This window comes from Pithys albifrons, chromosome 7 (assembly GCF_047495875.1).
Source record: "Pithys albifrons albifrons isolate INPA30051 chromosome 7, PitAlb_v1, whole genome shotgun sequence".
NCBI lineage: Eukaryota > Metazoa > Chordata > Aves > Passeriformes > Thamnophilidae > Pithys > Pithys albifrons.
In genome coordinates this window covers 57832881-57857200 of record NC_092464.1, presented here as the reverse complement: position 1 = coordinate 57857200, position 24320 = coordinate 57832881, and the positions used below count along the sequence as shown (strand labels likewise).

Sequence of the window (24320 nt, the reverse complement as noted above, 5' to 3'; positions counted from 1 at the left end):
GCAATGCCATCAGGCTGTTGGAATGCGATGCAGGAGTGCTTTGAACCTCCTCATGCCCATTGTGCAAGGAACATCCTCTGAGTCTTTAGGGGTGTTTTCACTTTTTAGGTCACTATAGATGATTTCCAGTGCAGGTAATTCCCTCAAGTACTGGATACCTTTGTTTCCAGAGCTTCACTTTCCTTGGGAGTTCACAACATCTTCCTGAAATGGATCTCTTGCCCTCACGCTTGAGAAGAGTCATCTCCAGAGACTGTAAATTTCTCCTTCTTTTACAATTCCTCTTTCAATTTCCTAATCTCTAGCAAAGGAATCTCAGCTTTTGGCCTTCATGACCTTGCAACTGCTGACTATCAGCCCCACTATCCCAGCATGGAAGCAGCCAGGTGGAAATCCACTCACCTGGCTGGCAGCTGGAATCTTTTCACAAGTTTGAAAGTTTTGTTGAGTTCAGGGACCAGGTAACTTTGGTTTCCTGTTTTCATTTGTGTCACTCCTTTCAATTTCTTTGTTGAAATATTGGCTTCTTGACCTGTCCCCTCCCCTCCTGATTCTCTTTCTCTTGTCCTGCCCTCAGCATCACCCCCCATGCCAGTGCCCCCAGCAGAGCCCTGAGCAAGGTGTGAGTGACAGGATGTGCCTTCCCCGGGCTGGGGGTCAGGGCTGGGCCTTTCTGCTGCCTTCAGCCAAACCAGGCTTTGCTCAGCACCTGAGCTGCTCCCAGAGCCTTTCCCTCCCTGCAGTCGTGGCCTCCAAGGGTCTGCTGGGACGAGTCCCTGGAGAGGCTTTGTCAGGATTGGCCCTTGAGGGGCTCCTTAAAGCTTCAGGGGCTGCAGGTTTTCCAAGGTGCTTTGGGTTTGGGTTTTGACTTGGAATTTGTGAGACGTTTGTAGAATCATGACCTCCAATTTTCTCCTGAGGGTCACAGGACTGGGAGGGAGCAAGTCCAGGACAGCTGAGCCCAACTGGCCCAAGGGATGTTCCCTTTGATGCAGGGCCGTGCTCAGGGTGTTAATGGGGGGTTGGTCAGGAAGGGCTGATCTGTGTCTGGGCTGGGCTGGGCATTGGGCACAGAGTGGTGAGCAGAGGGGCAATGGTGTTGTGCTCCTCATGTGCTTCTTGTGGGGTTTATTGTTATAGTTCCAGCTTTTATTACTGCTATTGTTGTCATGGGTAGCAGTAGTGTGTTCACTGAGGGTAACATAGAACACTCACCAGATCATTTTCCCTGTTTTCTGCTGTAGCCCCTGCAGTTACAGGGCTCTGTTTGCTGGTTCACACTCAGATTTAGAGCTCCTGGAGAACAAGCAAACAAGGAGCCTCTACAGAGTCTCTTCCTTGGCATGTTCTTGAGAGTGACTTTGCAAAAAGCCCTAAGACTGCATGTCCTGAGCTAAGGAGAAGCCCTTTCCTGATGGAGCTGCTGTTGTGGAGCCCAGCTGTGTCCCAGCAGTGCCCATGGCCTGTCCCTGCCTGTGAGCCCAGGATGGACATGCAGCAGGTCTGTGTCCCAGCTGGCAGAGGACCAAGGCCTTAGTCCAGCCCAGGGGCTCTGCAGGAGAGTGTACAAGTGGAAAGAGAGCAGGTCAGCAAAGGCCCAGTGCTGGTGCTCCCTGGCAGTGCTGCTGTGCTGGGACTCTTTGCCCTTCTCTGCACACATGGAACTGTACAGCAGGTGCCTGAAACTCTCAAATCAAAACTAGTAAGCAGCCAGGCAGGACTATTGCAAGAGAGTTTGTTTAAAAATAGAGATAGGACAATTACTCAAGTACAGATTTAAAAGAGTAAAATTAAGGAAAATAAAAAATTAATTAGATGAGATGATGAATAAAATAATTTCATTGTGCACAACATTATGACAAAAAGAACCCACTGAGCACCAAGGAAAACCTGTGAAGGCAAACTGAGCCTGTCATGAGTTTTATTGTGAACACTGTACAGAAGAAAACTGACAGGTTCTTGCTGCTGAAAAGCATCCAGTCATCATTTTCCTCAGGGCATCCTTGAGCTCCTGGTTCCTCAGGCTGTAGATGAGGGGGTTCAGTACTGGAGGCACCACTGAGTACAGAACTGACAGTGCCAGATCGAGGGATGGGGATGAGATGGAGGGAGGTTTCAGGTAGGAAAATATGCCAGTGCTTACAAACAGGGAGACCACGGCCAGGTGAGGGAGGCACGTGGAAAAGGCTTTGTGCCGTCCCTGCTCAGAGGGGATCCTCAGCACAGCCCTGAAGATCTGCACATAGGAGAAAACTATGAAAATGAAACAACCAAAAGTTAAACAGGCACTAACCACAAGGAGCCCAACTTCCCTGAGGTAGGAATGTGAGCAGGAGAGCTTGAGGATCTGTGGGATTTCACAGAAGAACTGGCTCAGGGCATTGCCATGGCACAGGGGCAGGGAAAATGTATTGGCTGTGTGCAGCAGGGAGTAGAGAAAGCAACTGGCCCAGGCAGCTGCTGCCATGTGGGCACAAGCTCTGCTGCCCAGGAGGGTCCCGTAGTGCAGGGGTTTGCAGATGGCAACGTAGCGGTCGTAGCACATGAGGGTGAGGAGGCAAAAGTCTGCCGAAATGAAGAAGAAATAAAAAAACACCTGTGCAGCACATCCCATGTAGGAGATGGTTGTGGTGTCCCAGAGGGAGTTGTGCATGGCTTTGGGGACAGTGGTGCAGATGCAGCCCAGGTCTGTGAGGGACAGGTTGAGCAGGAAGAAGTGCATGGGGGTGTGCAGGTGGTGGTCGCAGGCTACGGCGCTGATGATGAGGCCGTTGCCCAGGAGGGCAGCCAGGGAGATGCCCAGGAAGAGCCACAAGTGCAGGAGCTGCAGCTGCCGCGTGTCTGCCAATGGCAGGAGGAGGAACTGGCTGATGGAGCTGCTGTTGGACATGAGCTTCTCGTGGGTATAGCACCTGTCCAAGGAGAAAAATATAGTAACAAGTCACAGTACATGTTTCTGAAAAAATCTCTTCTAGTCCTTATGTAACACCCTCAGATCACCTCTTCTTTTTCACAAAAACCCTTTAGCTGGTCCATTTGAGGACTTCTGTTGAGGCTTGGCTCAAAAAGCTCCAGGGAAAAAGGAGCTCTGATTATGTTCTGGAAGACTCAGTTCTGTCCTACAACAAAAGATAAATAGGAACTGAGACTGATGTTAGTTTTAAGCCATCCATGGTGCTAAAAAGCTTCTCAACATTGTCACTCCCATTTCACCCTATTGCAGAGCAGAGCTGTGGGGGTATAGTTTTGTTTCTTTCCTTCTATTTGCTCCATCACAAGTAGTGAAATTTTTGAGGCAGGCATCCTTGGTATTTATACTTCTATCTAAGAGACAACCTGTGTGTCCTGTGAGGCAAAGAGATCATCCATTCCTGCAATGTTTGGCAAGATCCATCAGCCCTGCTCTCATCTGCCCAAGGCTGTCACCTCTCTGTTCTGCAGGGCAAAGGCACCCAGGGGTTCCCCTGAGGAGAAACTGGACACTGCTGAGAACTGGTGACTTCATTTTCCAAGTGCACATCTTCAAACTCCTCATCCTGTCTCATCCTAGAGAAGAGAGATATCTCAGCTCTCCCCTCCCACCAGGGGCACAGAGGGCTCATTGCAGCTGCCTGAACACACCTTGCAGCCCCACTGCCATGGCCTCGGTGCTCAGGGGCTGTGGGGAACACAGGGCTGCAATGGCACAGCTCTGCCCCTCAGGAAGGCATCCTGCAGGAGAGCAGGATCATCCAGGGAAAGAACTGAATGTCCTAAAGATGTTACATCCTGACTGGAGAGTCCAGGAGACCCATTGCCCAGAGCTCCCACCTGAGCTGGGAGCAAAGGCAGCATGAAGAGGAAGGGAAAATAGAGAAATTCCTCCACACTCCTATGGAGACCCTACAGAGACAATCAGATGGCCAAAGGGAAGGACTCTGCTGGGTGGTGGATGAGATCAGGGGCTTGTTCTGGGCAGAAATCTGCAGAGCAGGGATGGCCCAGAGTTGCCTTAACTCCTCTGCCACGGCATTTCAGCAGCAATTCCCTCTCACTCCCTGTCCAGGGCTCTGCTGCCTGGAGCTGTCCCTACCAGCAGCTGCTTCCCTGGCAGTGCTCCCAGAGCCCATCCCAGCCCTGGGTGCTCAGCTCTGCCCTGCAGAGCCCTCCCAGCACAGGGCACTGCCCAGGGACAGCTCTGCCTGTGCAGGATCTGCTGGCAATGTCAAAGCAACCCTGAGGAGAATGGAAAAGCAGCACTGATGATGTGTGTACCTGGCAGGTTTCTAATCCTCCCAGGTTTATTCATCAGTAGGTGTAAAAGATGTGAAATGGAAGTGCCACGTCCTGAAATGAGAAATTAATTTCTACTTTTTATGGGCCAGATAGCCCACAAAAAAAAGTAATAAACAGGATAATTCCCTTTGAAACAGCCCCTGCCTTTCTGTGCTTCTTGAAAAATATCCTGTGAAATCTCCTGCACTGCTGTCCAGCTCTGAGCACCTTCAAACCACAGAGCACCTTATCCACACAAGGACCCAGCTCTCAGCCATTGCTGCTTCCCCACAGCCCTTCTCCCCAGCCCTGTGAGCAGCTCCCCAGGCTGGCTGAGAGCTGACCCTGGCACGCAGCAGAGTCCCTGCCCCAGCACAGCGCCCTGGGCTGCAGGACCCTGCTCTGCACCACAGCCCTGGGCACCCCTGGCTGCACCCCCAGGCTCCACAGCTATTCCAAAGTGTCCCCCAATAGACCTCTCCTCACACATCCCATCAGCTGGGGCTATTCCAGCTTTAGGAGATGCCTCCAGGAGCTGCCCCTGCATTGCCCTGCACCCACACACTCACCGTGTCCAGCACTGCAAAGATTTCTCCTCCAAGAGCTCTGAGTCATCCTCCCAATGCTGAGCCCCTTTAAGCTCTGTCTGTGCCCTGCTGGTGTCCCTGAGCTGCCCTGGCAGTGCCCTGAGCCCTGCTGGGCTGTGCACAGGAGCTGCTCCTGGGCAGAGCTGTCTCTCTGCAGTGCTGCCCGCTTGCCAGGAGCTCCCTGTGTGCCAGGAGCCCGGCCCAGCTCAGCAGCACAGCAACAGCCCAGGGCATTTAATGGCCCTCTGGGGGGTTTGGTGCTGAGTCCCTGAACATCAGACCCTGAGGAAAGTTAAAGTGAGATTCAAACTGTGAAATTTCTTGTAGTGCTAATGGGTCCCACTGAGGGACACAACTGACAAAATATCCCCAGGATATTTTTGGAGCAGAAACATGGAGGCAGTGATGACAGGTCAGAGAATCACAGGATCATCAAGGTTGGGAGAAACCTTCAAGATCTTCTAGTCCAGCTGTCAACCAGCACCCCATAATCACCCCTTAATCGTATTCCAGGTGCCACATCCAAACACCACCTGGGCACTTTGAGATAACACCACCACCCTGGGCTACTTATTTCATTACCTAAAAACCCTCTCAGTGAAAAAAAGTATTATTTAATATTTAATCCGAATCTTGACCTATGCAATTATAGTCTGTTTCCTCTCTGTCCCTATAGGCTTTGCAGAATAGAGGGAGACCCCTGCTCACTAAAATGTCCTTTTGGGTCTTTGTAGAGAGCAACAAGGTCCTCCCTGAGCCTCTTCATCTCCAGACTCAAGAACACCAGTTCCTCATCCAACATGTTTTCCAGACCCTTTCCCAGCTCCGTTCCCTTCTCTGGACATGCTCCAGCCCCTCAATGTTCTTTTTGCAGTGAGGGGTCCAGAACTGGACACAGTACTGAAGGTGGGGCCTCTCCAGTGCCCAGTGCAGAGGGACAGTCCAGCCCTAGTCCTGCTGGTCACATTATACCTGACACTGGCCAGATACCTTTGGCCTTCTTGTCCACCTGGGCATACTCTGAGTCATATCCAGACACTCTTAAGCAGCAGTCCCTGAGCAGGTCTCAGGGCACTTTGTCCCAGCCTGGAGCATCCCATGGCGTTGTTGTGACCCAAGGTCAGGACCTGACACTTGGTCTTATTGATCCAGCTTGTCCAGATCCCTCTGCAGAGCCTTCCTGCCCTCCAGCAGACCCACAATCACACCCACCTTGGTGTTGTCCATGATTTTACTGAAGGTGCACTCGATCCCCTTGTCCAGATCATCAATAATGATGTTAAACAGGACCAGCCCCAACATTCAGCCCTGGGGGAACCCCACTATTGACCAGCCCCACCTGGATTTCTTTCCATTCCCCACCACTCTCTGGGCCATCAGACAGTTTTTCACCCTGCAAACAGTTCCCTCATCCAAGCCATGAGCAGCCAGTTTCTGCAGGAGATGCTGTGGGAGATGGTGCCAAAGGCTGTACTGAATTCCAGAGAGACACATCCACAGCCTTTCCCTCATCTCCTGAGTGGGTCATTTTGTCATAGAAGGAGATCAGTTTGGTCATGCACGACCTACCTTTCCCAAACCCACACTGACTGGGCCTGATCCCCTGGCTGTCCTGTTTGTGCTGTGTGATGGCACTCAGGATGATCTCCTCAATGGACTTCCCTGGCACCAAGGTCAGGCCTGACAGGCCTGGAGTTGTCCAGATCCCCCTCCTGGCTCTGCCTGTAAATCACAGTTTCTGATTTCTTTTCGGCTGGGACTTCCCCAGTTCACCAGGACTGCTGGGCAATGAGTGAAAGTGGCTTGGCCAGCTCTTTCTCCAGCTCCCTCAGTGCCCTCAGGTGCATCTTATGTGGGCACAGGGACTTGTGGGGTCTCACTGGCACTGAGCATATACTCCTGGATTATGTGGGCTTCACTCAGACTCCCATCACCTGAGGACAACTGAGTTTGAACACTTTCCACTGGACTACATTTCTCATTCAACCCTGCCTTGAACAACTTCCAGGGTTGGGGCAGCCAGAACTTCACTGAGCAACCTGTGCCACCAACAGCATGAAGAGTTTCTTCCTGGTATCTTATCTAACCCTCTCTCTATTAGTGTAAAACTATTCCCCCTTCTCCTGCCACTCCAGGCCCTTGTAAATACTCTCTCTCCATCTTTCTTGTCGGCTCTTCAGGTCCTGGAAGGCCACAATTAGTTCACCCCAAGACCTTCTGTTCTCCAGGCTCAACAATCCCAATTCTCTCAGCCTTCCCTCACGGCAGAGCTGCTCCATCCCTCTGATCATCTTGGTGGTCTCCTCTGGACTCTCTCCAACAGCTCCATGTCCTTGCTGTGCTGGGACCCCAGAGCTGGAGGCAGCTCTGCGGGTGGGGCAACATCCAACCAGGTGTGTTCCAGCAAGGACAGTGTGGAACCTCCTGGAACCAAAGGAGACATTGTGACACCACAGAACCTCCTGGAACCAAAGGGCCATTGTGACACCACAGAACCTCCTGGAACCAAAGGGATATTTTGACACCACAGAACTTCCTGGAACCAAAGGGACACTGTGACACCTCAGAACCTCCTGGAACCAAAGGGGACATTGTGACACCACAGAACCTCCTGGAACCAAGGGACCCTTCTGAAATGTGGGGAGACATGGAACGAAAGGAACCCTGAGACATTTTGGACCATAATGGACTAAAGGTGCCAGTGTAGCACTGTGGAACCTCATGGAGCAAAGGGACCATTATGACACTGTGTAAAGCCATGGAGTGAAACAGGCATTTGACTTTAAAGAGTTAACTGAAATGCTGTAAAATTCACATTCCATGTTAAGAACTGTGCCTTGTACCATCAGCACTATGTGAATATCAGCTCATTCTATCCTAGAGATTGATGTCAGGAATGTACTTAAACATCCTTACAGTCATACACTGATAAGATGTTCACTTAAGAGAACATGAATCAGAAGAACTCCCTAATGTCAAGCACCATGAGTCAAGTGAACAAAGTTGAAAAGTTCAAAATGAAGATGAGTAAGAAGACCCCCAGGAGAAGCTGAAGAACTGGAACGACCCCTAGATATGTCCCCTAAAAGAATATTCTAGCAAAACTCCTCCTCTAACTCCGCCTGAACTCCACCTGTTATGGATATGCATGGAAAATGTCATCACCCCATACTAACCCTGTATAGAATCCCCCCAATTCCTACCCAAAGTTGGAAGTGAGCCTCCAGCAGTACTCACTGCTTCACTTCCCCTGCACAGCGAATAAATACCTTCTGCTAACAGATAAAATTTTCTCTTAGCAGGATTCATTCCGGCCTTTTCTTGGCATCAGGAGTCAAGGGTCTGTTGTAGCTCTCCAGACCCTCATGAAACCAAAGGAATCCTTGGACACTGCGGTACCTCATGGAACCAAGAGGCCATTGCTACAATCAAGGGCCTACTGGAACCAAGTTAAACTTGAGACTTGTCAGAGCATCATGGAATCAAGAGGCCATTGTGACACTGCACGGCCTCATGGAACGAACCCTGGGACACTGTGGAACTTCCTGGAATCAAGGGGCAGTTCAGATTCTCACAGCCTCATGGAACAAAAAGGAACACTGAGAAAATTTGGAACCTCATGGAATGAAGGAGTCCTTTTGACTCTGAGAATCTCATGGAACCAAGGGGACTGTCTGACACTGTGGAACCACCTGGAATCAAGGAACCGTTGTGACACTGCAGTGCCTCATGAAACCAAAGGAAAACTCTGAAACTGTGGAAATTCATGGAATCAAGTGGCCATACAGACATGTGGGGCCTCTTTGAACCACAGGAACTCTGCAACACTGTGGAACTGGTGGGAATCAATGAGCCATTGTGACAGTCTGGAACCTCCTGGAAACAAATGGGCCCAGGGACACCGTGGAACCTCTGAAAATCAAGGGGTCATTGGGACACTGCAGGTCCCCAGAGACCTTAGAGAGTCTTGTGACACTTGGTACCACCATAGAATCAAAGGGCCATTTTGACACTGCAGAGCCTCATGGAGCCAAAGGAACTGAAGGAGTAAGGAATAAAGAGGGCATTAATATACTGCAGGGCCTTATGGAATCAAGGGGACATTGTGACAATGCAGTGGCTCATGGAAGCAAAGGAACCTTGGGACAAAGTGGAACCTCATGGAATGAAAGGGCCACTGGGACACTGTAGAGCTCAATGAATGCAAAGAAAACCTGGAAAACTGTGGAACCTCCTGGTATAAAGGGTCCACCACGGCACTGTGGAGCTTTATGGAATTGAGGGGCACCTGTGGCATGTCAGGGCCTCATGAAACCAAAGAAACCGTGAGACATTTCAGTATCTCATAGAACCAAGGGGCCATTGTGACACTGAAGCCTCATAGAACCAAATGAACACTTGGAGACTGTGGAATCTCATGGATTCAAGTGGTCATTCTCTCTGAATGGGGATGTCTTTCCTATACGGGACCAGTGGTGTCCCTGAACCCACCTATGTCTGTGTGTGAGAGCCTGGGAACCTCAGGTACCACTCTAGGGCTGTGTTTGGAGTTAAATAGAGGAACTGCTCTGCGTTTGATTGGGTCATGTGAGGATGTCCATGATACCACTGCCATTATAGTCAAAGAGATCTGATCAACCTGTTGATGGAAAAGACAGAGATCAACCTGGCTCTCCCTATGGAGAGATCAAGTACAGAAAAAGGCTGACCAGAACATAACAATTTCTACTGCTCAAAGGGTGGGCACCTGATCTCATCTCAACTGACCAAAGAGATTCTCCACCAGCCTCCAAGAACCTGCCACAGGTGCTGCCCTGTCTCCCAGCACTGCTCAGCTGAGGCTAGCAGGGAGCTCCAGGTATCTTAGACCACCCCGGCACCTCAAGTGTCACCAGGACTTTGCACCTTAACATCTCCAGCTATTCCCACAGGAGCTGAAACAGGAGCACCCAGGCAGGTGACTGTTGTGTGCACACCTGACCTGAGGCAGGAGCAATCCTGCCTCCTGTGAGGTTGTGTGTGTGTGAGGAAGCTAAGGACTGCAGTCATGAATGGGGGCTGGATCCCTTCCCTCATCAGTAGTTGGGCTAATTGCCCATCCCTGTCTGATGTTCTGACTAAAGATGGACAATGACAAGGTGATTCTTGGATCTCACTCAGTCTAGTGGGAGAAATGACAGCACAGGAGAAATGTCTCTCCCAGCTGAGGGAGGGAACATCTTTGCTTCCTTCAGCCTGTTCTACAGCAGGTTCCCCTGGAGCCCCAGGGACACCTGGAGGGAGGCTGAGAGGGCAAAGTGCTGCCTTGGGCTGTTGCTGTGTTGTTGAGCTGGGCTGGGCTCCTGGCACAGAGGGAGCTCCTGGCAACCGAGAAGAGCTTCAAAGAGACAGCTCTGCTGGGGAGCAGCTCCTCTGCACAGCCCAGCAGGGCTGGGGCACTGCCTGCAGGCACTGAGAGGAGAGGAGTGAGGCAGAGTGAGGAGAGACATTCACAGCCTGTACTTGGTAAGTATGTGGATGCAAGGCAATGTCTCTTTTGTTCCTGGAAGATTTTCCTAAAGCTGGCCCATCCTAGAGCTTTGGGCATCTGTCAGGAGGACTCTGACAGTTTTTGTGTTACAGAGGAGGAGGATGAGTTCCAGGGCAGGGCTTCCTTGTGGCACCATCAGAGGGACAGGGCAGGGTGGCTCCTTCTGGCAGGGCTGGCTGTGGAGTGTGAGGGTGGGGGTGCAGCCAAGGGTGCCCAGGGCTGTCCTGCAGAGCAGGGTCCTGCTGCCCAGGATTTTATGTGCCAGGCAAGGGACTCTTTGCCTCAAGCATCAGCTCTTGCCCTGCCCGGGGAGATACACACAGTGCAATGAGGAGAGGCTGTGGGTGGAAGGAGGAAGTCATGGTGGAGCTGGGTCCCGGTGCTTTTGAGACTATTTTACATGTTTCAGGTCTCACAGCTCTAGTAGATGTCCAGTCCATTTCTGAGAGGACTTTTTATGAGCACATTCAGGACAGGAGTTTCCTGCCTGAGTTTTGCTTTCCTGAATCTGTGCTTCCACTTTTCCTGCCTCAGTTTGGTGGGAATGGAATCCCAGCTGGGCAGATTAGAGCAGGGGCTGAGACTCTTAAACCATCAGACTGATGTTTTCTGGGAACCTCAGCAAGTGCCTTCAGCCCCCACGAGCCTGCAGATCCAGTCAGGGTCCCCTTCCCATTGTCCCCAGGCTTGGGTGAGCTGTTCTTTAATCCCTGCACACTCGGAGTGGCTGCAGGGCAGAGCTGTGCGCTCAGGGGCTGGGCTCGGCTCTGGCAACACTGGCAGAGAAGGACCGAGGAACAGGACCAAGGCACCGGGGACAGCTCCAGGCAGCAGAGACAAGGGCAGAGAGGGAGGGAATGCTGAGGGCAGCCCTGCTGCAGGGCTCATGTGGCACCTCTCAGCCGTGCCCTGCAGTGCAGACACTTGTCCTGAGCAGCACAGCTCCTGTGTCCCCATCCAGCCAGCACAGCCTCAGCCCGGGGGCTCTCGGCCCTCAGGCACCTGCTGGGCCAGCAGAGCAGCACAAGGGGATGAAGGGCATCTCTCCTACAAAGTGCCCATTTCCTGCTGACCAGGCCCTGAGGGGACTGTCCTGCACTGGTGCTGTCTGGTAGGGGCTGTGCAGGGCTGGGAAGGGAAGGACTTTCCTTTAGGACTCATCTGTCTCTCTCCTTGCCTTGCTCAGGTGCTCCTGCTATTGCTGGCAGGCTCTCTGGGAATGGCAGTTTTAGCTGCAGAGTCAGTACCAGCCCCTGTGGCTCCTCCTGTGCAGGTTTGAGCACAGCAATGAGGTGTCCAAGCTCCTTCTGCCCCGTGGAGCTCTGGGAGGCTGGGAACAAGTCGATTTGTCCAGACTTTATAAAAATGGGGAGGAAATTTCTCTGCCTGGGATGGCCTTGCTCTCAGCAGTGTCTTCCCATGGTAACACAGGAGTGTAACTGCACTGGATCTCAGAGAGGTGTGTGCCCAGGCCAGCTGGGAACAGGACAGAGGGACAGACCAGATCCCCTCACTCCACACTGAGCCTCAGATAATCCTCCTGCCTCACAGGGCTCACTGTTCTCCCTGAGTGCAGAAATATCTCTCATTCTGCCTTCTGCCATCCCTGTTCCTTCATGCTGGCAAGGCTGTTGCTGACAAGCTCCACTGCCTTAGGAGCACAATCCTTGTCTAAGTTCATCTATCAGGACTGGCTCTTCTCCTCCCTATTCCCATGCACTGCCTGGGGGGAGGAGAGCTGACTCCCCACTGTGCTGCAGGCTGAGGTCCAGCTCCTCACAGAACCCTTGCCCAGCAGCAATCAGGGATACAGCAACCAAGGTGAAGGAAGGTCTCCTAGACATGGAAAAGGCAGACACGGAAAAGGCAGACACATTGAGTGGCAAGGATGGCTGGGTGAGAAAGGGCTTTGAATTTTCACTGTGAATTCAAATCTAAGTTGTCGTTCCTACTTGTACAGGTCCCGATGTACAGAAGCAGCAAATGTCCAACAGCAGCTCCATCAGCCAGTTCCTCCTCCTGCCATTGGCAGACACACGGCAGCTGCAGCTCCTGCACTTGTGGCTCTTCCTGGGCATCTTCCTGGCTGCCCTCCTGGGCAACGGCCTCATCATCAGCGCCGTAGCCTGCGACCACCACCTGCACACCCCCATGCACTTCTTCCTGCTCAACCTGTCCCTCACAGACCTGGGCTGCATCTGCACCACTGTCCCCAAAGCCATGCACAACTCCCTCTGGGACACCACAACCATCTCCTACATGGGATGTGCTGCACAGCTCTTTATCTTTGTCTTCTTCATTTCAGCAGAGTTTTCCCTCCTCACCATCATGTGCTACGACCGCTACGTTGCCATCTGCAAACCCCTGCACTACGAGACCCTCCTGGGCAGCAGAGCTTGTGCCCACATGGCAGCAGCTGCCTGGGCCAGTGGCTTTCTCAATGCTCTGCTGCTCACAGTCAATACATTTTCCCTGCCCCTGTGCCATGGCAATGCCCTGGGCCAGTTCTTCTGTGAAATCCCTCAGATCCTCAAGCTCTCCTGCTCACACTCCTACCTCAAGGAACTTGGGATTATTGTGGTTAGTGTCTGTTTAGCTTTTGGTTGTTTCATTTTCATAGTTTTCTCCTATGTGCAGATCTTCAGGGCTGTGCTGAGGATCCCCTCTGAGCAGGGATGGCACAAAGCCTTTTCCACGTGTCTCCCTCACCTGGCCGTGGTCTCCCTGTTTATCAGCACTGGTGTGTTTGCCTACCTGAAACCTCCCTCTATCTCCTCCCCATCCCTGGATGTGGTGGTGGCAGTTCTGTACTCAGTGGTTCCTCCAACACTGAACCCCCTCATCTACAGCCTGAGGAACAAGGAACTCAAGGGTGCTGTGCAGAATTTGATTACTGGATGGTCTTGAGAAGCTTCAAACTTCCAGTTGTCTTCTGCATAGCCTTTAGAATGGAACTCCTGACAGGCCCATCCTTCCTTCTCAGGTTTTGGTGGAGGTCATTTGGTTCATCTTGTCACAATATTGTGCCCACTGAAATTTGATAATAAATTCCCTTCTAATCTTTTTTCTCACTACTGATTTTGACCCAGAGACTGTCTAAATAATTAAACAAAAGAAGTGACTCTGTTGTAACTATTTTGATTCTTATTCACAGCAGTTCTTAAAGGTCACTGCAGGACAGTGCCTGTTGGCAGAGGGGAGGGGGAAAAGCGTCCCAGCACAGCAGCACTGCCAGTGAGCAGCAGTGCTTGGTCTTTTCAGAGCTGCTGTTTCTACTTTCACACTTTCCTTCCCAGCCCTGTTATTGCTGTAAGGCCTGAGTACTCTGACAAGTTGGTCACATCCTGCTGCGTGTCCATCCTGGGATCACAGGCAGGGACAGGCCATGGGGACAGCTGGGACACAGCTGGGCTGCACAACAGCAGCTCCATCAGGAAAGGGCATCTCCTGAGGGCAGGGCAGGAAGGCTTTGGGCTTCTTGCAAATCAGTCTCAGGAACATGCTCAAGGAATCGACTCTAAAGACTTTCCTTGTTTGGCTTGTTTTCCAGGGGCTCAGTGGGATGAGATCAGGGTCCCAGTGTGGCCTTCCAAGGCCTCAGGTCTGGTTCAAGTTTTGCTTGTTGGTGGCCAGAACCCATGTAGATGGTGAATGGTTTCTGATTAACCTTTCTGGGGCTCTACAGTTTCTCACAGGGCTGATGGCAGGTGAATGTTTTCTTAAGAGACTTGGGAACTGCCATGAAAACACAGGGGATGTGCCAGCAGGTGCCAGGCAGTCAGCAGTGAATAGAGTCCAATGAGCCCAGGCATGTTCAGGGTGTAGTCACCCAGAGATAATATTCTACATCTGAGTGTGAACTGACAAACAACAGCTCTGCAAACTCATGGGACACAGCAGGTACAGGGAAAGGAGTCTTGTAAGTGATTCATTTATTCTTCTTGGACACTCATAGTACAGATCCAGCATAGCCCCCAAACCCATCTCCCAGCACTGGAACAAGGCAGGGCCCCTCTGAGCACCCTCCATGGTCACACAACAGCTTGTGTGGCAGGGGGTCAGTGGCAGGGACCACCCTCAGCTGGCTCTGCCTCCCAGCCTGACCAGCACAGCCCAGCAGAGCCCCCCCATGGCCCTGGGCACCACAGCCCGTGTGCCCTGCAGAGCAGCATCCCCAGCTCGGGGGCTGTGGGGAGCACGGGGAGGGGCTGCAGGAATGGCTAGTCAGGCCAGCACAGACGTGTTCCCCTGGGGAAAGGCTCTGTGGGGAGATGGGATGTGCCAGGAGAAGAGCAGGACAGGCTGTGTGTGCAGAGGAGCCATGGAAAGAGGCTGTCCTGTCCCTGGGGCAGCAGAAGCTGCCTGAGGAGCCCCAGGACTGATTCTCTCCTGCTGTCCTGGGGAGTGGGGCTGGCCCTGGGGCTGCAGGAGATGCCTGAGATGATGATCTCCTGAACATTCCAGACACAGAGTCACTGTCCCTGACCTCCATTGCCTCCATTTCTTGCTGTAGGGCCAGACATGATTGTGCTGCTCTGTGGGGCTGGGGCTGGGGCAAGTGGATTGGTGGGACCAGGGAGGGGCTGGACTGGGCCATGCCAGGGAGAGGGAAACCCCAGTGCTGAGCTGAAGTGTGTGAGTGTGCAGGGTGGGGGCTCTGCAGGGCTGAGGTGCCTCCAGCCCCGGGCAGTGGCAGCAGGAGCCCAGGGAGACACTGCACCTACTGCCAGGAACTGTCTGTGTGTGTGCAAGGGAAGGACTCGTGTCTCTGAACAGCACTGGGGGTGTGAGCAGGGCGTGAGCCCAGCTCAGGTGTGGGCACCTGTCAGAGCCCTGACATTTCTGGGTGTGACTGCAGGAACAACCTCCCTGTCCCAGGGACATTTATCTCACCAGCCTTGAGCATGCCCATTGCAAATGTCCATGTCTCCTCCATCCCTCTCCTCTGCCTTTATGTCCCTTTATCCCACACCAGGAAACAGCCTGGGGGAATCTCCCCTGTGCAGTCAGAGAGACTCTGTGAGCAGGAGTGACAGTGTTCTCCAGAAGGTGCATTTGTCCCCTTTGACATGGCCCAGAGCTCAGGACTGTCAAAACATTCCCAGGCACACACAGCTTGGAGAGATCTTGGAAGGCAAATTGGGAGAGGAAGAACAGAAGAGGCAAAATTAGGGATATGAAATCATCCCAGAGAAGTTCAGTAGCTCCTCTGAGCAATGTTTCTGCATTCAAAACACTGGTAGGAAATGTACTCTGATAAATAGCTGCACAAATATTTTCACATAAACAGTGAGTGAATCAGATTAATAGAAAAAGTGTGTGGTGTGGTCAGTAAAAAGAAAATTATGAAAAAAATCTTGAAATTAAAAGTAAACAGCACATCATAATGATAGGCAAGGAATTCTTCAAGAATTACCAGGATTTCTTGTCTGCAGAGGTTTCAACTACCTCCTAAAACCCACACTCCTGGCTTCAGGCCATGACTTCCCAGAGCAGTCACAGAGTTGGCCACTGCCCCAGAGATGCCCCAGGGCAGCTCAAGGACCCAAGTATGAAAAGTCCCCCAGAGTGTCTGTGAGCCCTTCTGGAACAGGAGCTGCTGGGCAGGAAGGACCAGCTGGGGAGGGACAGGGAATCCCCCCCTGCAGCACTGCTGGCCAGGCTGAGGAGGGTCCTCTCCAGCACAGCAGAACATCCTGTCCCCTTGGGGGCTGGGCTGTCAGGTGTGTTCCCAGAACAGACTTGCCAAGCTGGGCAGGCAGATGCTCAGGGGCCATGAAGGGCATCACAGATCTGAGCCCATCCAGCTGAAGGATTTGTGGAGGTCAGGAGGAACTGGGACAAAAGGGATGGGATATTTGGGGGAGGGAAGGGGGGCTTGGCCAACAGAGAGGAAAGATTTGTGCACTTTGGCCACATCAACCCCCTGCAGCGCTCCAGGCTGGGCACAGAGTGGCTGGAGAGCAGCCAGGCAGAAAGCGACCTGGAGGGACTGACTGACAGGAAGTTCAACATGAGCCAACAATGTGCCCAGGTGGCCAAGACAGCCAGTGGGATCCTATGCTGGATAAAAACTAGCGTGGCCAGCAGGCCCAGGGCAGTGACCCTACCCCTGGACTCTGCACTGGGGAGGCCACACCTTGAGTGTTGTGTTCAGTTCTGGGCCCCTCAGTCCAGGAACGATATTCAGGGGCTGGAGTGGGGCCAGAGAATAACAACGAGACTGGAGAAGGGACTGGAGCACAAGTGCTGTGGGGAGAAGCTGAGGGAGCTGGGGGTGTTTAGCCTGGAGAAGAGGAGGCTGAGGGGCGATCTTACCCCTGTCTAGAACTTCCTGAAGGGAAGTTCTGGACATGTGGGGGTTGGTCTCTTCTCCCAGGCACTCAGCAATAGGACAAGGGGGCACGGTGGGCTCAAGCTCTGCCAGGGGAAATTGAAGTTGGAGAGCAGAAAAAAATTATTTGCAGAGAGAGTGCTCAGGCATTGGAATGGGCTGCCCAGAGAGGGGGTGGATTCCACATCCCTGGAGGTTTTAAACGCAGATTGGCCGTACCCCTGAGTGCCATGATCTGGTAAAGGGACTGGAGTTGGACCAAGGGTTGGACTTGGTGATCTCGGAAGGCTTTTCCAACCCAATCTATTCTATGATTCCATGATTTTGGTGAGGTAAAATCAGGTTCAGATAATGCTGAGAGTGTTGAAACACTGACTGTGCAAACAATCCTGATGGACCTTTACCTATAATTTGTGTACCATTGCAACTTCTGTTGGGATGTGAATATAACTTGATACTCCTCATTTTATCCCCGGCAATCTTCTCTCAGGAACCAAAGGGACCCTGGGACACTGTGGAAAGACTTGGAACCAAGGGGCCATTCTGACACTTGGGAACCTCATGGAATCAAAGTTCCATTGTGACCCTGCAGGACCTCAAGGAAACAGAAGCCCTTTGTGACCCTGTGGAGCCCCATGGAATCCAGGGATCATTGTGACACTACAGGGCCTCATGGACTGCAAGGAACCCTGGGACACTGCAGAAATTCATGGAATCAAGGGGGCATTATGACACTGCAGGACCTCATGGATTCAAAGGAATCCTGGAACATTCTAGAATCTGATGAAATCATTGCTCAGTTGTAACATTGCAGAAACCCAGGGGCAATTTTGACATTTAAGGGCCTTATGGAACAAAAGGGACCCTGGGACACTGTGGAAACTCTTCGAAAAAGGGGGTCATTGAAACACTGCAGGGCCTGAAGGAACCAAAGGTATCCTGGGACACTGCAGAGCTCATGGAACCAAAGGGTTCATTGTGACATGTGGGGCCTCATGGAACAAAAGGGGTCTTGAGACAGTTTTTAACCTCATAGAATCAAGGGGTCATTGTCACACTGTGGAACCTCAGGGAACCAGGATGCCACCTGGACACTGCAGGGCCTCACAGAACTAAAGCAATCCTGGGACAGCACCGAACACTGTGGAAATATTTTGGGTCTGGCTGAGCTGGAGCTCATTTCCCCACAGTGGCCCTCCCAGTGCTGTGCTTTGTGTTGGGAGCTGGAAAGGTGCTGAGAACACACCAATGTTTTGGCTACTGCTGAGCAGGGCTGGCACAGCCCCAGCACTGCAACGTTCCTTCCCCAACTGAGGGCAAGGTCCTGGGAGGAAACACGGCCAGGCCAGCTGAGCCAGACTGACCAGAGGGGTATTCCAGATCATGGAATGTCAGCTCAGATATAAAAGATGAGGAAAGGAGGAGGAAGGGGGGCATTCATTGTTTACAATGTTTGCCTGCTGAGCAGCTGCTCCGTGTGCTGAAGCCTGGCTTGCTGGGACATGGCCAGACACCACTGATGATGGGGAGTAGAAAAAAAACCTGGTTATTTTTTTCTTTTTTTGTTTGGGTGCAAAATTTGGCTTTTGCTTTAGTAAAGTATCTTATCCCAAACCATGAGTCATTTTCCACCTTATTCTCTCTCCCCTGTCCATCTGGGAAGGGCAGTGATAGAGCGGCTTGATGGGCAGCCTGTAATTCTCCCCATTCTCATTTTGCTCTTCTTAAAGATGGGCTTGGCATCTGCCTTTTCCAAGGACCCCAGAACCTCTCAGATTGCTCTGGCCCTTTTGAGAGCACAGCCCAGAATCCCAGGCAAGGGTGATGCAGCAGTTCAGGAGCACTTGCAATGAACTGTCCAAGACCACTGAGGTGAATCTCACTGGGCCAATGGAGTTTGTTCCTGGAGTCACTCACAGAAATGTCGAGGTCCAGCAAGGCATCCACCTCTGAACTGGGATTGTGGGATTCTCATGCACCCAGGGGTGATCAGAGAGTCTTTCCCTTTTACACCCATGGGGAGATCATTGCAGGAGTCACAGTCTCTCCCTGGGCTCTCACTGCCACTGCTGGGGGCCGGAGGCACCTCAGCCCTGTGGGGTGTCACCTGCTCTGCCCCTCTCTGAGATGCCCCACGGCCTGAGGGATGGGCACAGGGGGAGCTCTGTGCTCAGAAGCACATCCCAGTGCTGCATCCTGGGGCTTTTCCAGGGGATGTGGGGCCCAGAGTGAAGTGACCTCGAGACACTGTGTGTCCCACAGCCCTTCCCCACACCTCCAGGATTAGCTGATGATCTTTGTGTTCTCTTGGGTTCATCTCCCCACACACACACTGTGCATGCTGAAGTCTCCTCTGTACAATTGCAGCATGGCCTTGTGAGCTGCTCATTTGGTGTCCCCATGGAGGGACAAACAACCTGTCAGTGGTGGGTGAGAGGCCAGGGCTGGGAATGGTGTTTGCAGGGGGTGATCTGTGACAATTGCCCTGGGGCCCCTTGCCCAGGGTGTCCAGGAAACAAAGACAAAGCCCAGACCCTGCTCTGCTGCTCCTTCAGGTATGTCCCTGGAGGCCTGGCTGTGAAAGGGACACTGCTGTGCCCTCTCCTGCTCTCACACACTTTGGCTCTTCACTGTGCTTTTCTGCAACAGGGCAGTTTCCTGGCTCTTGACAGCCTATGAGAAGACACCAGTTCCTTACAGCCCCAGGGCTTGTCACCTCCTCACCCACTCCATAGAGCTGTGGAGGTGTCCTATTGCTCTCCTGCCCTCCCCATTCCACACCCCACATCACTCTGCTCCAGGAGCATCCTGTGAGGAACCAGAGATGGGTGGCAGGGCTTGGCTGTCCTGCTTGGCAAAGTCCATCAGGCCCTTTCACAGCCACATTCCACAGTCCCTTTTCCACCTGTAACCAGTGACTCTGAGCTGCTGCTTCCCCAGCCCCAGGGAGGGTCTTCTTGTCTGCTCTTCCCCTCTGGGGTCTCTTTTCAGTCATGGCCTCAGTGGGGCTTGCTGACACTCTCAGGAACTTGAAGGTTTGATGGTGAATTTTGCTTTTTTAAAGGTTTGTTCAGTTTTCAAATCTTCAGTTCAGGAATTCAGTGCCAGAGTGCTCATTAACATTCAAAACATCCTAACAAGACAAGCCTTTGGGAATAATTTAATATTAAGTCTTCAATTCTTTTGTGCTTCATTAGACAGATACCAGAAGTGTATTCAAAGTCAGTGTAGTACAGTGACAAAAAAATGAAGAAATAGAACTTTTTGTCCCATTTCCTTTTTCCTGTTTATACACTGAGAGCAGCAAACCCTAATTGATATTGTTCCCAAGCACCAGGGATGGTCTCCTTGTCTGCTCTTTCCCTTCATGGTCTCTTTTCACTGATGGCATTTTAACAAAACCAACCCCTGGGAATAATTTACTTTTACATTTTCAAATCTTCTGTGGTCAATTACAGAGATCTCAGAAATGCATTCAAAGTGAATACCTTATACTATTAAATTAAACACAAGTGAAAATATGTCTTTTTTTGGCCTGTTTATTTTTTCCTCTTTAAACATTATTACCAGCAATTCCCTATTGATATTGACCCAGAGCATCTCCTAATTCAGTGTGAATAGACATGAAAATCAAGACCCTTTTTGTCTGACAATCCATCAGACTTTATCCCTAATCCCCACCCCACCATTTCCCTCATCACACCCCTGGCACTCAAAGCAGCCTTGTGCAATCTGAGCTTCCTCCACTAAAGGCTGGACCTGCAGGTTTCAGCTCCTGGGCACCAACTCCCACCTGCTGTACTTGGAGAAAGAGCTGCAGGAGACACACAGGGATGTTCATGTATTGTCAGCAAACAAAACCAAAGGAAGGCACAGCTCAGTTAAAAGTAAAAGTCCTTCCTCTGATGTATATTAAGTCTACCTTGCATCCCCTGTAGTCCACTTGCCACACCTTAGATCAATGGCAAACACTTTGTGTCAAGCCCAAATCCCAAGGTCCCCTCAAACACTCCCTGTCACCAGTTCTGCCCATATTTGCTCTTTCACAAGCAAGTCACACTCAGTGGTCACAAGGTCCCTTGGTCCACAAAGGGAGGAAAAGAGAAAAAGTGAATGAAATTACCTATTGTACAGAGCTAAATATGCACTTACCCCAATATTCTGGGGCTACAGGAACTTTATCAAACATTCTCTGCAACATCTGTTCACTGGGGATAAATCTGTCTGGATGGCCAAGCCCAAGGAATGGTGGGGAATGGAGTTACACCCAGGGGTATTCCCAGGGATCAGTATTGGGGTCAGCTCAGTTAAACACCTTTATCAATGATCTGGATGAGGACATCAAGTGCGCCTCACTCAGTCAGCTCACAAATCACACCAGGCTGGGTGGGATTGCTGATCTGCTGGAGGGCAGGAAGGCTCTGCAGAGGGGTCTGGACAGGCTGGATCAATGGGCCCAGGCCAACTGGATGAGGTTCAACAAGGCCAAGTGCTGGGTCTTGCCCTGGGGTCACAACCACCCCAAATCCCTGGCCATCCCCTGGAACTGAACCCCACAGCCTGTCGTGTGTCTCTAATCCCTTCATTTCCAAGAACTCTGTTGGACAAGGGAGCTCTGTGCTCTGGATATGGGACAAGATCCAAGTGGCACTGGAGTGGAACCAAAATCCATCAGGTTTGTGCTCTTTAGGGGACCAGGAACTGGTGACACTTAGAGACACAGAAGGTCTCCCTTCATTGCCCACAGTACAAATTAAACAGGATACAATTTTTAAACTCCACAGCTCTTTGTGCAGCTTTCCTCAGCCACAGCAACCAGGATAAGCCACGTCCTTGCTGTGCTGGTCACACAGCCCAGGGTGCTCCTGGCCTCCCTTGCTGCCAGGGCACACGGCTGCCTCCTGCCCAGCTCCTGCCCACCCACAGCTGCCTTACAGGGCTGCTCCCAGCCAGGCAGCTCCCAGCCTGTGCCATGGCCAGGGCAGTGCCCTGCAGGGGCACACACTGCCATGTGTCCCTCTGCCATTGCAGGAGGTTCCTGCCAAGACGGGCTCTCCTCCTCCCTGAAGCTTTCCCTGAGCACAGAGGCCTGAGAGACCTTTCCAGTGAAGACTCAGACAGAGAAGCCATGGAGTCCCTCAGCCCCACAGCAGTGTCTGCCTGAATTAAATCTCCCTCCCCATCCAATAGCAGCCCTGCATTTCCCTCCTTCAGCCTTGGTCTCCAGCACAGCCACTGAGGCTCTTTTTGCTCTTGTCTTTCTCTGCAGCCACCAACTCCAGGGGAGCTTTGCCTTCCTCCTTGCACAGTAGAGGCCATGCCCAGGAATTCCTTGTCTGTGCCTGGCCTTGCTGTCATCCCCTGGCAGAGGTTCCATGGCCCCTTTGTGCCCCACTGCCCCACAGCTGGTTCCACAGCACCCTGTGCAGCTCCAGCGCAGGGCAGGAGCATCCAGGGTGGGGAATGGCCCCTTTGATGGAATACCCAGTGTAGTCCCTGGGCTTGGTCACACCATGGCTGTCCTATTCCACACCTCTCCCAGCCCCTGGAGAGGCTCTGTCACCTGTGGGGCCTCACAGACAGCCCTGCTCAGGCTCTGCCAGGCTCTGGGCCAGGAGAGGGGCTGGGCAGGGCTGGCCATTGCTCAGGGACAGCCCCTGAGCCAGCAGGAGTGGGGAGGTGGGCACAGCAAAACCCACCCATAACACTGGGCTGAGTAGCCAGGGCTGGAAATAACTGGAGAGAGATAGTGGGGGTGACAAGTGTCCTGGGCCACCTTCCTGGTCTGTTTCTTCCACCAAGAGCACAGACCTGCCCGGAGCCGCAGTAACAGTGAAGGGTCAGAGAGTCACTCCCAGGAACTGGGAAATCCCACTTGGTACATCCACTCCTGGGTGAGCTCTCCATCTTTGCTGTGAAAAGAGCCCAACTTTTATATGTTAAACAAACAAGCTTATATCACTTATTCAGTGTGGAAAATATCTGGCTTTCTTCTCTCCTTGTTTTTCACCCAAAGCCTGGCCAAGGCTTCAGAGGAAAATCAGGGAGTCAATTTGGACCATCTGCTGTCAATCAAGACCAACCATCTCTGCCATGGCCTTGGCCTGTGTCTAAATACAGAAAGACAGATCTATTCATATCTCATCAAAGAACAGATCCTAATCTTCCCTAATAAGTGAATACCAATGTATCTCACTAACAAGCACAGATGTTTACACAGGTGCAGCCTTATGTATTTCACTGAGGATATACAGGCTTTGGCTAATAAGCAGACACAAAGCTAAATAGAACATTAAATTGGAACGTTCATCTCAAGATCACCTCTGGCTCAGGGCCTGTTGTTCAGGCCTCAGCACTTCAGAGATACACGGATAGTTTTCTCTCCCAGGTCCATTCCAGCCAGCCCAGCTCCCTCCAAGCTCTCCCACCTGCCCTGGGCTCTCTCCAGCACCAAGGGCCTCTCCCAGCACAGCCCAGGCCTTGTGGAGCACAAGGGACCAGTGTGACACTGTGGAACCTCATGGAATTGTGACACTGCAGAGTCCCATGGAATCAAGGGATCATTGTGACTCCTCAGAGCCTGATGGAACAAAAGGGACATTGTGACACTGCAGAACCTCATGGAATCCAAGGATCACTGTGAAATCTCATGGATTTAGGGGGCCATTATAACAGTGCAGGGCCTTGTGGAGCATAAGGGACGAGTGTGACACTGTGGAACCTCATGGAATGAATGGCCCTGTGTGACACTGCAGAGTCTTATTGATCCAAAGAGATCATTGTCAGTCTGCAGAACCTCATCAAATGAAGGGATCATCATGACCCTTCAGGGCCTCAAGAGATCCAAAGGAATCCTGGAACACTCTGGAAGCTCACAGGATAAAAGGAACCTTGGGACTGTGTGGAACCTCACGGGGTGATGGTGGAAATAGAAGACTTAGACAGAGTTTACTGGAGAAGCTGCCTCATTGAGCTGTGAGGGGCAGAAAGGACCCCTTGCTTTCTAAACTCCTTCTCAGAGAGGAGCCTGGGTGTGACTGGATCCAATCTTAGCCTCAGATTTACTCTGCAGTGTAAATTATAGAGGTGTGATTGAATCACGTTTCCCACAGTTTTAACAATGGCAAGTTAGATATACTTATGTAAAATGAATTATTTATTATGACAAATGAGCAGACAAAAGAAGAGACAAGTGACAAGATGAAAGATCTTAATCATTAAGAATCATAGAATTGTTAAGGTTGGAAAGACCTCTAAAGTGATGGAGTCCAATCATTAACCTGACACTGACATCTTCCCCACTGAACCGTGTCCCCAAGTGTCACAGTTCAATGTTTTTTGAACACTTCCAGAGATGGACTGCAGGACACCAGGTTTGAGCTATGAGCTCATCCAAGGGGTTTTAGTTTAAAAAATATACAAGGTACCAAAAATATTCTCCCTCCAGGTATTTTAAAATGTCCTTTAGCTCTTTTAATATCTTGAGAGGGACCACAAGGGAGAAAATCTACACCTTTTCTCAGGAGGTCAAATAACACACTTTTACTGGCAAATTTTAGAAAATGAGGGAGCTTGGCAAAAGTTTAAAGGGCAGCATTCAACCAGAACAGAGCAT

The 24320-nt window shown here is 51.6% G+C and overlaps 3 protein-coding genes across 3 annotated transcripts in view; 1 reads left to right on the top strand and 2 right to left on the bottom strand.

The window, feature by feature from the left end:
- The window catches only part of LOC139673814 (zinc finger protein 850-like), a 701437-nt gene that overhangs the window by 372664 nt on the left and 304453 nt on the right, over window positions 1-24320 (bottom strand). The window lies entirely within an intron of this gene.
- Window positions 1922-2890, bottom strand: LOC139674206 (olfactory receptor 14J1-like). The gene has a single exon (XM_071560393.1). The coding sequence runs from the start codon at window positions 2888-2890 to the stop codon at window positions 1922-1924; it is 969 nt and encodes a 322-aa protein (XP_071416494.1).
- LOC139674205 (olfactory receptor 14A16-like) lies at window positions 12355-13278 on the top strand. The gene has a single exon (XM_071560392.1). The coding sequence runs from the start codon at window positions 12355-12357 to the stop codon at window positions 13276-13278; it is 924 nt and encodes a 307-aa protein (XP_071416493.1).

Bases quoted from the DNA above. Each gene is read 5' to 3' on its own strand.
- LOC139674206 (XM_071560393.1), bottom strand. From the start codon at position 2,890: ATGTCCAACAGCAGCTCCATCAGCCAGTTCCTCCTCCTGCCATTGGCA.
- LOC139674205 (XM_071560392.1), top strand. From the start codon at position 12,355: ATGTCCAACAGCAGCTCCATCAGCCAGTTCCTCCTCCTGCCATTGGCA.